Raw genomic sequence first — 15,034 nt, 5'->3', positions numbered from 1 at the left:
AAGATTTTGCTCTTCTCCTCAAATATTCCCCGTAATTGGATGAAGAGCAAATGATGGCCAGATTCATTCGAGGAATGAACGAGCCATTGGACACCTTAGTCAAGAATGCCAAACCTGTCTCAATGGCCGAAGCAGTAAGAATGGCAAAAGACTTTGCCAAAGCCTTTGTAGTTAAGGTCCGGCGAAGCCTGCACTCTCTAACTTTAAAAGATTCCAAACCCTGGGAAGTACTTCAAACTTTCCTCCCCCAAAGAGGCAGCAAGGCCCAATTCAAAATCAGGATGCGGGAAGATTCAGAAGTGAAGGAAGACACTTCCCCCAGAACACTTTCTCTCAGGAGCCCCACCTATTTCAAGGATTCAGAGGGATGAGCTCATAAGTGAGAACCGGTGTTTTGGATGTCAGGGTTTAGGTCACCAGCTGAAAGACTGCCCGACTCCTGCCATGTCAAGGGGACAGGGAAGTCAAGGACCGAGAGTGCAGAGACTAGCCCCTTCCTATCAGTGACCAGCCCCTTCCTATCAGTCAAATCAGGGTCCATCTCGCCCAAATCAGGGCAATCCCAGGAGAACTCCAGCTCAGCCGTCCGCCTCTATCCAGAGTAGCCTCAGAACTCCTTCCCAGAACTGGGGCAACCAAAGAGAAAGAGTTCCGCCTCAGACTGCAGCAGCTAGGGCAGTCACAATAGCAGAAGTACTAGAAGAAGAAAGAGGACAGATTTATGCAGCAATTGAAAACCAAGGGCCAAACTGTCAATTTTCCATCATCCATACTCCAGCTAAGTACTAGGGTAAGCCTTTTAAGCTTTTGATTGATTCAGGCAGTACTCATTCTTTCATTTCCCCTGGATGCTTGCGTAAGCTAGTCTTAGATCAGAAATCAGGGAAACCTATGCAAGTTGAATTATCAAGTGGGAAGGTTCTTTTCACTCACCTTCAAACAGATCGTATTCAGTTCAATTTAGATGGGAATTTAACAGACTGTCAGTTCAGAGTTATACCTTTGGGAGTTTTCGACGGGATCCTTGGAATGGATTGGCTCCATAAAAATCAAGCTGACATTCACTGTCATAATGGAACCATTTCCTTCCGTGACCTCCACGGAAATAAAGTTCAAGGAACCGGAATTTCAGGATCCCCAAGTTTGCAGTTAGTAAAAGCTTCTAAGTTACTAAAAGGACTTAGAAAGAAGCAGCTCATTTACGTTGTCAAAATGAATCCAGTAGACTCAAAATTAAAAGCTAAAGAACCTGAATGGTTAAGTGATTATGATGATTTATTCCCAGCAGAATTAACAGAGATGCCTCCAATTCGGGAGGTAGATCATGTGATAGAATTGACCCCCGAAGCTCAGCCAGTAGCCCTGCGCACGTACAAAATGCCACTTCCTGAAGCCATCGAACTCAAGGAACAGCTTAGACAGCTGTTAGAACAAGGGTTTGTAAGACCCAGCGTTTCACCTTGGGGTGTGCCAGTTTTCTTTTAGAAAAAGAAAGATGGAACGCTAAGACTCTGTGTGGACTACTACAGAGGTCTCAATCAGCTGAGAGTTAAGAATAAGTATCCTATCCCCAGAATTGATGAGCTTCTGGTGGGACAGGCTAAGTGGAGCCCAGATCTTCACAAAGATAGATCTCAAATCAGGGTATTATCAGATCAGGATTAATGAGCAAGATATCCCGAAGACAGCCACATACTCGGTATGGGCATTATGAATTCACTGTCATGTCATTTGGATTGACAAATGCCCCGGCTACATTTAATCGATTAATGCAGGACATTCTCAGAGAATACTTGGATGATTTTATTCTTGTATTCTTTGATGATATTCTGATTTACTCAAAGAATGCAGCTGACCATGAAACTCATGTCAGGAAAGTTCTTGAGATCCTAAGGAAGCACCAACTCTTTGCAAAAAAGAGCAAATGCACTTTCTCTGCCGACCATGTTGAATACTTGGGCTTTCTGGTATCCAAAGATGGAATTTCTCCAGATTCCGCTAAAGTCCAAGCAGTCATAGATTGGCCTGAACCAAAGACAGTGAAAGAAGTCAAAGGATTCTTGGGATTGACTTGTTGGTATAGAATTTTTATACCAAAGTATGCTCTCATAGCTTTCCCCCTGACAAATCTTCTCAAGAAGAATATCCCGTTTCAATGGTCTGCCAGGTGCCAGAGTGCTTTTGATAAGCTGAAGACCGCCTTGGTAACCAATCGCGTTCTGAAGCTGCCAGATTTCTCTCTACCCTTTGAGGTAGTAAAACTGATGCCAGTGGTTTTGCCCTTGGAGGTGCACTCATGCGTGAAGGTCATGCAGTGGCCTATGAATCCTGAAAACTCAGAACGCATGAGAGGAATTATGTTGTCCACGACCTGGAACTACTTTCAGTAGTATATGCCCTGAAGTTGTGGAGACATTACCTACTGGGTCAAAGATTCACTTTGATGACAGATCATCAGAGCTTAAAGTGGATCTTCACTCAGAAGGATCTCAACATGCGCCAAAGAAGGTGGATGCAGACCCTGCAAGAATTTGATTTTGAAATCAAATACCGCCCACGCAAAGAAAATGTGGTAGCAGATGCCCTCAGCAGAAAAGCCTCCTTGCTTGCAATTACTGTAGTGTCAAATCCTTTGATTATTGAAGCAAGTGAGAAGATCATATAGGATAGATTCTTTGGCCCTATTGCTACCCTACTTATGCAGGAAAGAAAAACTCCACAGGAGTTGAACCGAGTTCAAGGGTACAGCCTGGATGATGGAATTATGTATTATAATTGCAGGCTATGCATTTCCAATGATGAGGGAACTAAGGGTCAAATTCTGAATGAAGCCCATGACAGCCTTATTGCAGGACATCCAGGTTTCATCAAAACCTACATGTCTGTGAAGAAAAGCTTCTTTTGGCCTGGTCTAAAAAAGGATGTGCTTAATCATGTACGTCAATGTCTGACCTGCTAGAAAGTCAAGGCCGAGAGAGTAAAAATGCTTGGGAAGTTACATCCATTAGACATCCCCCAGATGAAGTGGGAATGCATCAGTATGGATTTTAAAGATATAAAAGCTACCCAAGATAGACAGAAGCAGTATGCAGATAAGAAGAGGTCAGACAAAAAATTCGAAGAAGTAGATATGGTCTTCATTCGAGTACGCCCCAAAAGTTCTCTATCTCTTGGGAAGTACAAGAAGTTATCCCCAAGATATTGTGGACCATATCTGATTACAAAGAAAGTAGGTGACTTAACCTACCAGCTTCTTCTGCCTCCTCATCTCAAAGTACATAATGTATTTCATGTCAGCCTTCTTAAAAAGTATATACCAAGCCCAAATCATGTGCTTGATGTGAAATCTTAACTTCTTCAACCCAAGGGTAAAGATGGAACTCCAACCTAAAGAAATCCTTGATGTTCGAGAAAAGGTTCTCAAGAACAGAATTTTGAGAGAATTATTGGTCAAATGGAAGTTCTATCCTTTTGAAGATGCCACCTGGGAGAAAGAAGCCGAACTGACGAGATTACCCCCAGTTTGGGAGATGAGGACATCTCGCGTTTTTTAATTATGAGAGAATGTAAGATTCCTCCCCAGCCTCACAAGATGTCCAGTATCTTCCCCTGCAATCAAATCCCTCTTCAGAAATATAAAAGACCTTGTTTCTACCTGTTTTGGCCTAGAGAGAGAAAATATTCTAGAGAGAGAAAATATTCTAGAGAGAGATTATTCAAATTTTAGATATTTTGGATGGAAAAATATCTCTTCTTATTAAAATAAATTCCCCCGAAACAGAAGTTCAAAAAGATTTTCAGAAGGTACATTAGAAATCAATTATAATCTATTCAAAAGGCCTTATCTCCTAGGGGTCCAGATTTTCTGAAAATTTTAAATTAAGGTTTTGAGGGGCCAATAAAATTCATCCAAATGTGTGGAGGAGATAAATAGAAGAAATAAAGAAAATCCCCCCCTCCCAAAAATGAGTAAATACTCACATAAGATGAAGAGTGGACTAAAGGACCAAAGAAAATACTAAAAAAATAAATTTTTGACACCTCAGATGTGGGGATTCCCCCTCATGAAGGAGGCGCCTATTTCACATGTGTGGTGGATTTTAAATTCCCAAAAATTGAGATATTTCATCTCTCCTCTCTCCTAATTCAAGTCTAGTTCCAAAAAGTAAGCTAAACTGATCCAAAAATGGTCAAAAATTGACTAAACTGATCTGGAAAATTCTAGAATCAGTTTGCTTGGTTAGAAGCTTACTTTTTCCTATAAATAGAAGCCTCCTCCTTTGTTGAAGCTTAATAGTTTTTTATGCACTGTTACTCTACTCCTCCCCAGAGCCAAAAACTGTGAATTTCTTAATAATTCATTAGTTTTTGACCATTCCCTCTTCTAAAGAACTGGTGGCCACTCTTGTTGCAAACAAGAGTAGATCCCTCAAACCATCAAGCCAAAGGAAAGCTCCCAGAATTTCATGTAAGTTGGAAATTCTACTTTTTCTTATTCTTTTAATGGTTTTCTAAATTTTTGTTATCTTTAAAATGATAATATGATGCTATGCCTTGGTGGAAAGGCTTTCCCCCTCTCTCATTCTTAAATTCAGCCCTTCTTTATCCTAGTTAAGTAATCAAATTGTTTGAATTAAACTTTTCATATTGTTTCTCTTTTAAAAGTGGAATTTGATTAGTTTAGAATGCTTTAAACAAATTGAGGATAATTTTTAAGTAAATTAAGAATAGAAAAAATTGAAAATTGGTCAGCCATACAAAGGAGGTTATGGTAAAATTTTCTTAAATTTTATGAAATAATTATTATCTTTTATTATTCAAAAAGAGTAATTCCCATCGTTTGTGTATTCTAAAAGTGTTATTTTCATTCTATGCATAGGAATATGCATAGTAGAAATATTTTTATTACAAAAGTGTTATTTCTATTAGATTTAAATTCTATGCATAGAAAGATGCATATTGATTATTATTTTTTATTATAAAAGAGTGATTTTCATTAGATTTAAATTCTATGCATAGAAAGATGCATATTGATTTTTTTATTATAAAAGAGTGATTTTCATTAGATTTAAATTCTATGCATAGAAAGATGCATATTGATTATTTTTTTATTATAAAAGAATGACTTTCATTAGATTTAAATTCTATGCATATTGGATATTTTTTTATTATAAAAGTGTTACTTTCATCATTATTGATTTTTATGCATAAAATGATGCATAAAATATTTTTTTTATAAAAGTGTTACTTTCATCAATATTGATTTTTATGCATAAAATGATGCATAAAATATTTTTTTATTATAAAAGTGTTACTTTCATCAATATTGATTTTTATGCGTAAAATGATGCATAAAAGAATTTTTTAAATCATAAAAGTGTTACTTTCAACAATATTGATTTTTTTGCATAAAATGATGCATAAAAGATTTTTTTAAAATTACAAAAGTATTGCTTTCACCAATTTTGATTTTTATGCATAAAATGATGCATAAAAGAATTTTTTTTATTATAAAAGTGTTACTCTCATCAAATTTAATTTTTTATGCATAAAAGGATTTTCTTTTATATAAAAGTATTATTTCCATAGAAGTTGGATTTTAGGCATAAATAGATGCATACAAAATTTTTATATCAAAGTAAGAGTTCTCTTTAATCCTATGTTTAAATCCCTTGAATATTGGAAAATGAATAAGTAAATACTCAGTGAAGGAAAATTATACCGTTTCATATTCTCTAGAATGGTAATGAGAAAATTCAGAAAAACTATTGAAGTCACAATTTTAGATAAATGATTAATTTATTCCTCATAGGAATTCGTGACTAGTTTTGAATTCAGTCAAGCAAAATACTCAATGAATGAAATTCAGTAAAGTAGTAATTGAACTATTACCCTTCGAGAAAGATAGTTCAGGGGGAACCTTTCCAGACTCAAACCCTGAATCAGACTATAACCAAGACGTAACTCCTTCGTCAGTTTCAAGAAATGACGATGTGACCAGTTCACTCAAATCACCCACCGAATCTGAAACTAAGTTGAGACCTTTGATTTTGATATGAGGATCAAGAATTCAGAATTCGAGGAATTCTACTTGTTGGGAATCCACACTTGTGATCTAGAAGTCTTGGGATACGGAATTAAGATCTACTCATTATATTCAAAAGAAAATCAAAACTGAAAACTTGCATAAAAACTTTGTTTTCTTAAAGGACTGTCTTACGCCAGAATGCTGGGGGGACCATTTGGTATATGTGTTTTTCTAAGGGAAGTTCAGTTGCAACAACTTGCGGGGAGTGTTCAAAGGACGGCTCACGCAACAAAAACCTGCCCAGGTCTTGACCAGCCTGGGTATGGTGTAAAATGGTGTGCTTCCGGTACGATGGGCGAGGGCCGACAAAGCGGTCCCTAAGTGAAGTGCCAGGACACCTAAGGAGGATCCTGGAGGGTTCTAACCAGGTGATGCGCGGGCTCGCGGTGCTTAGGACACCCATGCGTATGTCATGGAAGATATATATATATATGTTGATGAGGACGAGAAAATTATTGTAATCTGTTTTTACTGGATCTCGTTGTGCTGACCCGCTGGTCTCAACGGAGAGTCCAGAGTGATACTGTTTTGTGTTAGACAAGGATTGAATGGAAATTTTGAGTTATGTCATTTGTAACCAATAATTGTTTGTCAATGAATTATTTTATAAATTAAAGTTTAAAGAGGAGTGTGTGCATATCTGTATTCTAAAGCAAAAGTTAAGAAAGGCATTCAATTATGGGTGGGTGAGTACTTGTCTGGTTCTACCAATTCGAGTGGTTGGGCGGTGGCTAACCCATGGGCCGGATGGGGTTAGTAGGTTGGAATCAGTAGAGTTTTAATAAAAAATTGATCAATAGGAATACGCTTAGAACTCGAATAGCTAAATAATAACCTGAAGACTTCTCAAATGAATAGATCAACGGCTGTTTCTAATTCAATTAGGAAAAAAGCGTTGATTCCTTCAAGTTAAGTCTATAATAGTTTCCCTTCTATCTAGTTTATTCAGATGAAGGTTAGTTCAGTATCTTGACCTCGTTAGAAAAATTCGTTAAGAAATTCAAAATGGTGGAATCGTCCCCATTTTTCGAGCATGGGAAATTTTCCCAGTTCCGGTTTTCGGAATGAACACCAGCTTAGTCTTGTGCCCGGACATTCGAGGGCGAGGCCCCGAGTGGGAAACCTTGCCCCGCACAAGAGGGAGCTGCTTCCGCTGTGCCAGCAATCGGGAATCCGGTGCGCGGAGGGGGTAGTGGGATCCCACACTTTTATTGACTTTGCATCACCCACCTACATGGAAATCATATCATTTAACTTCAGAACTTTCCTTCATAGTGACACATGGTATTATCTTGACTTGGTGTCGTACCTACTCTACACATCGTCTCTACACATGGTATTATCTTGACTTGGTGTGGTATCTACTCTACACATGTACTTCTATTCCACCTCTTCACATTTGTGTATAAATACACACTAGGCCTCATGGCTATAGCATGTTGTTGTAGTACTTTGTTATTGATACATCTCTGGCGACACAATGTCATGGTATTATCTTAATTTGTGGTACCTACTCTACACATATACTTCTATTCCACCTCCTCACATTTGTGTATTGCATGTTGTAGTGTATTGATACATTTCTAGTTGTGTGTGAGCTACACTGTTACTGTGAAAGCTATACATCCTTGTACTTGCATTTTATTATATATGGAAGATCATCTTTAGCATTTCATTTGCAAATGGTTATGACTAAATCTAGCTATCCACACTTTATTGACACCTTTTACACATCACAATGGTTAAAAAACACATCATAAAACCATACCTACTAACAAACAAGGAAGGAGGTACCAATGAAAAGAAAAGGCTGATTTAGGGGTGAGTTCAACCATCAAACTCGGTAATTGTGAGGTATCCAACACATGTCCACCTCAAGTATTGTAAGGTGTCAACTCCACATGTATACACATAAGTAATTAGTAAGGTATATCCTAGCCATGAACTAGGCTATGGTTAGCAAACTACAACTATGGTTAGCAAGGTGTCAGGTCCACATGGATATACTTAAATACTAATTTAGGGGTGAGTTCAACCATCAAACTCATATGGGAGTAGTTGTGAGGTATCCAACACGTGTCAACCTCAAGTATTGGAAGGTGTCAACTCCACATGTATACAAATACTTAATAAAGTAGAATATCATAGCCATGCACTAGGTTATGGTTAGCAAACCACTACTAAGCACAAACTATGGTTAGCAAGGTGTCAACTCCACGTGCATATTCTTAAGTACTTAGAAAGGTATCCAAACAATGGTTAGCATACCATGAATAAGATAACTTAAATACTTAGAAAGGTATCCAAGCATTAAACAATGGCTAGCATACCCTAAATAAGATAATCACAAAAATAATTAATAGACTTATACTTATGACCAAGTCTGAAAGAAAGAAAAAATTACGTGCTTAGCAAATATGATCAAAACGGTGTTTAAATGTATAGAGAGAGCAAGGAGAGGGAGGGGGTGTAAATTACGTGCTTAGCAAATATGGTCAAAACGGTGTTTAAATGTATAGAGAGAGCAAGGAGAGGGAGGGGGGGTGTAACTGAATAAGTTACATGCTACAAACAAGGTGTAATATGTAAGCATCCAAATAGGTACATGTGCATGTGCAAGAGAGAGAGAGAGAGAGAGAGAGAGAGAGAGGAGGGGGCTTTCTGTTCCTAGAGTAGGATAATATCCTCAATATCCTTTCAAGGGGAGAAGCAGCATGTTATGGGATATGAACATTATGTGATTGAATAAGTTACATGGTACAAACAAGGTGTAATATGTAAGCATCCAATTAGGTGTGTGTGTGTGTGTGTGAGAGAGAGAGAGAGAGAGAGAGAAAGAGAGAGAGAGAGAGAGAGAGAGAGAGAGAATATTCTTTTGGTTATGTCAATCTGCATATGACACATCCATGTTCTTTTGGGTCTATTCCTCCAGTAGGATAATATCCTCAATGTCAATGGGGAGAAGAAGCATGCCATGTGTGTTCATTAATATATGTTTAGAAAATGGATAAAGACATTGAGGGCATGCTAGTACTTTTTTAGGGTTGGGCATTGAAAAAACAAGAGCAATGAAAGCTCCAAGATACTAAAGACATGCAAGTACAAAGATATATAAAGATTTGGGCAATCTTGAACACCTACTAGACTCCCTATTGTTTAATCACATTAGATAGAGGGACTCAAATCATAGCATATAGCACCACCTTTGTTTAACCAATATAGACTTTTCTTTAGCTGTTTTTGCAATCAAACTTATTTTTTACCCATGTTCATGGCAAGCCAAGAAGCAAGTCGATTTGCTAGGACCTTATCTATCAATGGTAGTCATTCACTTGTTTTTTCACTATTAATCTTTTGATCTACACCATGCATTCTCTAGCCATTGGGTGCTATATCTTGTTGTTAATCTTGCCAAATCCAAGGGAGTACAATGGTTAATATCATCACCTACCCATTTAAATTTATGACATAAAATGATAGGGGCCCATTTATATGATTTTTACTATATCTTAAAATGACTATGCCAATAAGAGGAAGAGGAAATGCTTGCAAGATTTTGCTTCTACCTTTTACCTTTAATGAAATCATTTCATTTTGCTCGCACAAGAATTCAAGGAATCATGTTCAAAAAACTATTTTGGTGGTGTTCTTTTCTCCATCAATTGTTAAGCATGACTCCTCATACAAAAAGCAAAGAAATTGCAATCACCCTTGTGCTAAAACACAGCTCTCCATGCACACGAGTCTGTGTACACCTCACCATGCCTTCACCCTCGCAGATAAGCAAATGACTCAACACTATACCATTAAGTATAAACATTTCACAAGAAAGACAAACTCATTTTCCAGATCATTTTAAAGCATTGCAAGCTGGCAGGCACAAACCAAATGAACATCAATCACTCAAGATTTTTCAACACTTCCTTACATTCATAACTTGATTTGAAATTAAGCTAGGAGTTCGATTGAATCCACATGTTTAGCGCTTGTGTTATGGTCATTTATGATCTTTGCAACACTTGGAAATGCATTCACACCATGAGGCTTACCTTGTGAACCTTTTGAGTCCAAATCTCCCCTAATGTGATGATCACGATTTAAGATCAACCTTTTGCCTAAAACAGTAGAAAAGAGAGTTCCACGAAAAGAGACTTCGTGGAACTGCTACCTTTATCACAAAATTTCTATGCACCCCCTCACCACCAATGCACCACGTCCTAAAACAAGTTTTTCAATGCTAGGGAATCGCAAGAGAGTATGATTACAACCTTGAGAGCAGATCTTACCAAGTACTCAAACTTGCTCAAGGAATGGTGGATTAGATACAACTTAACTAGCTGGTAAAAACAATAGCACCCCTCATTTTACCTTCTAACCCGCTTTCGGGGTGGATTGGGTGCTTCTACTTCTTTTGCTCTCTGTGAGCCTTGACGTTGATAATGCTTAGGTGGACGACCAACCCCTCTCTTTAAAGGCTCTTGGGCAATATCTGGAGCCACTTTGAACTTGCGACTACTGCTTTCCACACCTTTGCTTGATGCCATTGCTGGAGTTTTAGAAGTAATGCCTGCGTTTGCAGAACTGGTTTTTCTACTTACCACACTCTCAGCCAATCTCTCTTTGACCTTGCTACCTTTAGGTATAGTTTTGGCTGTTGCTTTATTAGACTCCTGCTCCCTTGGTTCATTTGCTTTCTCCAAGGCAATAGAACTTAATTTTAAACCATCAGATCCTCTAGGAGTTGTCTGATTGTCCAGCACTCTTCTGGCATCAAGGCTACTCACAAGTTTTTTATCACCAATGGCTTTCTCTGCCCTTGCTACCTCCTCCAGTCGGATTGCAAGATTTTGATGGCCACGGCTGTCCGCACTTGTGCTAACATCAGACTGCTTGAAGGCCAGCTCTCTGGTGGGCATGTCCATCACCGATGGTGTTTTAAGCCCTTTCCTCCTCCCCTGGTTAGCTGTAAGAAGCTGTCTAGCCTTCCCAGAGTCCCGCTTTCTGAAGGAAGGTCCATCTTGTTTTAGGAGAGCCTCAGTTCCAAAAACAAATCCCATCTCTTTCACTATACACTCTCGAAGCCCTGAAGCTGCTGCCGACTCTGGAGAGTCCTTCGGATAATACACCAAGGCATTACTAACCATAAGCAGCAAGTCCCGAAAGAAGTGTAAGCTTCCAGAGTACTTGCCCTCTTCCAGTTTGGCTCGGATTATTCCCAGGTCTACAGGGGCCCGAATCAGAAGCTGATATCTCCGATTGTCCTGCACATCAAAAGTAACAGTTTCAGAGCTTCAGCCATTCAAAATCAGGAAAGGTAGCAGACACCTTTCTCTGAACAAACACTCTTACCGGGCTCTCTTGGCTGTGCTTGAATAAAGAGGCACACTTGTGGGCACAGACAGCCCTCAGGCTCTCCAACAGTGGAATAAGCTTACCAGCTACTTTGGGCTCCCTCCTATTCCTTCTGCTCATTGGGGAGATGTCCTCGTTGCCATCCATGAAAGAGCCTACCTCGCTTTTCTCAACTCTGCTATCTCCAGAGAACCTCTCCACCTGGTGCCATTCTTCTGTGTCATCATCATTCCCTTCCTTGCCTCTAGGGGCATGCATGCTTTCACTGGCTTCATGGCTAGTAGTCATTGATTCCGTTTTAACAGAGGACTCCACTTGTGTTGAGGGGTTTGTTGCATCTCTCTCTTCTTCAAATTCTTTTGTGATGGATTTACTTGATTTCTGTTTCCTTCCCCGGCCTATGAATCTCCCTTTCTTGCTAACTGGATCTGTTTCTTTATCAACCACCTCAGCAGACTCCCCCCAGACCTCATGTAGTGGTGAGTTTTCAGTGGAGCTGGTATGATGGTTTTTCACATCAAGTTTCAACGGTCCAAGAGTGGTCGCAGCAGGCTCGCTTGAGGCCAAACTCTGATGGTTACCTTTCATCTTAAGAGCAGCTGATTCGAGCACAGCACCTTCTGACATAAGCATCTCTATCTTCACCTTGCTGGTGGAAGGCTCTTGGCAAAAATTATTGGCAACCAACCTTTCATGATGTTTGCCTTCTGTACTGTCCGCTGATTCTACAAGCAGACTCTGCTTAACTTCAGAGACACCGTTCTCACCCAACACTTTGCATACCAAGCGTTTATCGTCATCATCTTGTAGGCATGTTTCCCCACCAGAACCCAGGACCCTTCCATCAACACTTCGCCTGCGCTTCAAAGGTGATGACTTGAGCCTAGGAGAGTACAAACTCTTAGAATCCTCTGATTTTCTGTCACCGCCATCTTCTGCATCTTTCAGAACCATAGCTTTACATTTCTCAACATTCTTGCATTCTTTGGTGTCCAAGGCCTCAAAAGATTGTGAAACTACAGGTTTGACAGTATCATCATCTTGAACTGCAAGCATCCAATTCCCACCCCTTTTAGGCAGTCCACTCTCACCTCCAAAATCAGTGTCCACCAACATGTCTGTTACTGTACAATTAGCTTGTTTGGCAGAGGCCACATCACTGCTTTCAAGCAGCTCACTGCTGACACCAGCGTCACTGTTCCTTGTAAGGATCTCTGCTGTGTTACTCTCACTGCCACCCACATCTTGTTCAACCTTCACCAAGCCCCCCATAATCCTTCCCTCCCCTGCAACAACAGGATGTTGTCTCGATCCGTTGTCATGAAATTCTTGATTCAAAACCACATTCTTGGGGGAACTCCTTGCAATGCTTTCGATTGCGTCCAACTGGACCGTGCATTCTGAAATTTCAAGTTGTTCTCCTTGCTTCTCATGAGGTTTCCCCTCATAAAGGGCCCTCTTCTCTGAGGCAATCTCCACAACACCATTAAGCTGCATCCTGAAGGAACCTGGGGCCTCACCACCATTAAGGGGCGATATGGTGAGACCAGGAGCCTCACAACCTAAGGCCCAACCATTTGGCTGTGCTTTGGCGGGACTGTGCGTTGACGCAGGACCAGAGGCCTCGACAGAGGCTGGAGCTGTGTGACTACATGGCTTCTGAGAACCAGAAACAGCTGACTCATCTGTAACCACATTGTAAGCGGGTTCAGATGGGCCAATAGGTGTTTTTGCAGATTCCTTTGCTCCCACTACCGAGATCAAGTTCTTATTTCTTGCGCTCTTCTCTTTTTCTGATTGCAATCTTTTGATCTTATTCTCAAGGGACCTGCGAAGAAGATATGGTCAGGACTCAGGGGTATTAGGGGGCAGTGAAAAAGCAAAAAAGCAACCAAAAAAAGAAGCAGCAAAAAGCTTCATGTGTTCTCTTGGCCTACCCAATCGAGTTATCATACTGCTCGAGCTCCCGCCTGAGATGGGCGACTCTGAGCCTGCGCAACTCCTCGAGGCAAGGCATGTCATTGCCTTCTCTGCATAAAAGCGAAAACAAGACACAGTTAGCCACGTCCATCGATCTGAAGGTAAAAGAAAGATGCCACAGCGATCCGTATATGCAAATACCTCCCCTCATCCGCCCCGAACCGAAGCTTGATGGCCTGATACTCTGCTCGACAGGCCTGGAAAAGGAAAAAGCTTCAGTATCTCTGAGACCTGTGCTTTTTAGGGTTAGGGCAGTACCACTGTGCTTTTATGGGCTAGGGTTGAAAACAGAGACAGAAAGAGGCTCACCTCTGGCGTGAAGGAGAAGCTGGCTTTAGCGCGAGATTGAAGCTCCGCAGAGACGAGGGTCCAGTTGTCGGCGCCGTGCTTCTGCACGGCGCTGGCGAGGAGGAGCTCCTCCCAGGTACCCCAGGGGTTAGTACTAGGGCTACTGTGCGTGTTGTGCAGAGCTTGTTGCTGCTGATGTTGCTGCTGGAGCAGATCTGCTGAAGCGGCCATTAATCCCACATGCGAGGATGCGCGATCAACCATAGCCCCTCCGGACAGATCTGCCCATAATCAACCTCTTGGACACAGAGATGAGCACAGAGACACAGACACAGACACAGACACAGAGAGATTAATCACACGAAGGGTTCCTTATTAATCGTATGGTTTTAGATTAATTTCCATAATTGGGTGGTTCTTTATGTCTTATTTCTTTTGATTTCTTGCTTTCTTTTTGCTCAGATCTGTGGGTGTGTTGAGGGGATGAGATGCAGCAGCGTAAAGAAGGGCGGGAGAGAGACGACGAGGGGCGAGGAAGGAATGCGTTCGGACACGCGAGTTTATCCACCACCCGTGGGTGGACGTCGGGCGGGCCAGGTGCGTGGGCGGCCGCCCAGATCTCTAATTATTAACGCTGCTATTATAGAAGATAAATTGAGATAGCATAAGATAAATTGAGATAGCATAGCCCCCCTTTCTAAGAACATTTTTTTGCCCTTTGAGTGGTCTCCACAAACCGCCTCTCCACTTTCCAAGTTTTCAAAGGGAAATTTGGTGAAGGTCTCTCTCGTGCTTTTGTGGAATTTTTCATGTCACTGGTTGTTTCCTCATCTTCTCTCTATTTTATTAAAATTTGCAAAATGAGAAGACTCCTTAGTCTTGCATGTTGCACAAGTCAAAAAAGTTTAGTCCAACAATCGTTTAAAAAATACTCCATGAAAAAAGTCCTCTCTCTCTCTCTCTCTCTCTCTCTCACACACACACACACACACACACACATGCACCTTTTTGATTAAGAGATGATTCTAAACAAAAGAAGACCTTCTCTACAATGGGCTTGCCTTCGTTGTGTGATGATTCTAAACAAAAGAAGACCTTCTCTACAATGGGCTTGCCTTCGTTGTGTGTGTGTGTGTGTGTGAGAAAGAGAGAGAGAGAGAGAGAGAAAGAGAGAGAGGTGTGGTTGTGGATATATTATATAGACACATCAGAAGAAAATGTTCAAATAACTTATTAGGCATGCCACACTTTTGGGCAAACGGGCAAACATGAGAGAGTGAGACAGAGACAGAGACAGAAGGGGGGAGGGGGGGGAAGGAGGGAGGG

General features: G+C 40.6%; 1 protein-coding gene across 1 annotated transcript; it reads right to left on the bottom strand.

Moving 5' to 3' along the window:
* Positions 1 to 10,303: 10,303 nt before the first annotated feature.
* On the bottom strand, positions 10,304 to 14,248 carry LOC147638951 (uncharacterized). Its single transcript, XM_086785885.1, has 5 exons — positions 13,730 to 14,248; positions 13,562 to 13,617; positions 13,378 to 13,470; positions 11,438 to 13,268; positions 10,304 to 11,349 (listed from the first exon to the last, which is right to left on the bottom strand). The coding sequence occupies exons 1-5, from the start codon at positions 13,970 to 13,972 to the stop codon at positions 10,453 to 10,455; spliced, it is 3,120 nt and encodes a 1,039-aa protein (XP_086642011.1). The 5' UTR covers positions 13,973 to 14,248; the 3' UTR covers positions 10,304 to 10,452.
* Between the last annotated feature and the right edge of the window lie 786 nt (positions 14,249 to 15,034).

The sequence above is a fragment of the Cibotium barometz genome, chromosome 4, assembly GCF_041138505.1.
Source record: "Cibotium barometz isolate CiBa-2024 chromosome 4, ASM4113850v1, whole genome shotgun sequence".
Lineage (NCBI taxonomy): Eukaryota > Viridiplantae > Streptophyta > Polypodiopsida > Cyatheales > Cibotiaceae > Cibotium > Cibotium barometz.
This window is presented reverse-complemented; position numbering and strand designations above follow the sequence as displayed.

What these genes read in the sequence shown, in the direction of transcription:
- LOC147638951 (XM_086785885.1), bottom strand. Translation starts at nt 13,972, where the DNA reads ATGGTTGATCGCGCATCCTCGCATGTGGGATTAATGGCCGCTTCAGCA. An exon ending in TTCGGGGCGGATGAGGGGAG is followed by an intron (nt 13,471 to 13,561) that starts GTATTTGCATAT and finishes GCTTTTATGCAG; the next exon opens with AGAAGGCAATGACATGCCTT. An exon ending in CAGTATGATAACTCGATTGG is followed by an intron (nt 13,269 to 13,377) that starts GTAGGCCAAGAG and finishes TCTTCTTCGCAG; the next exon opens with GTCCCTTGAGAATAAGATCA.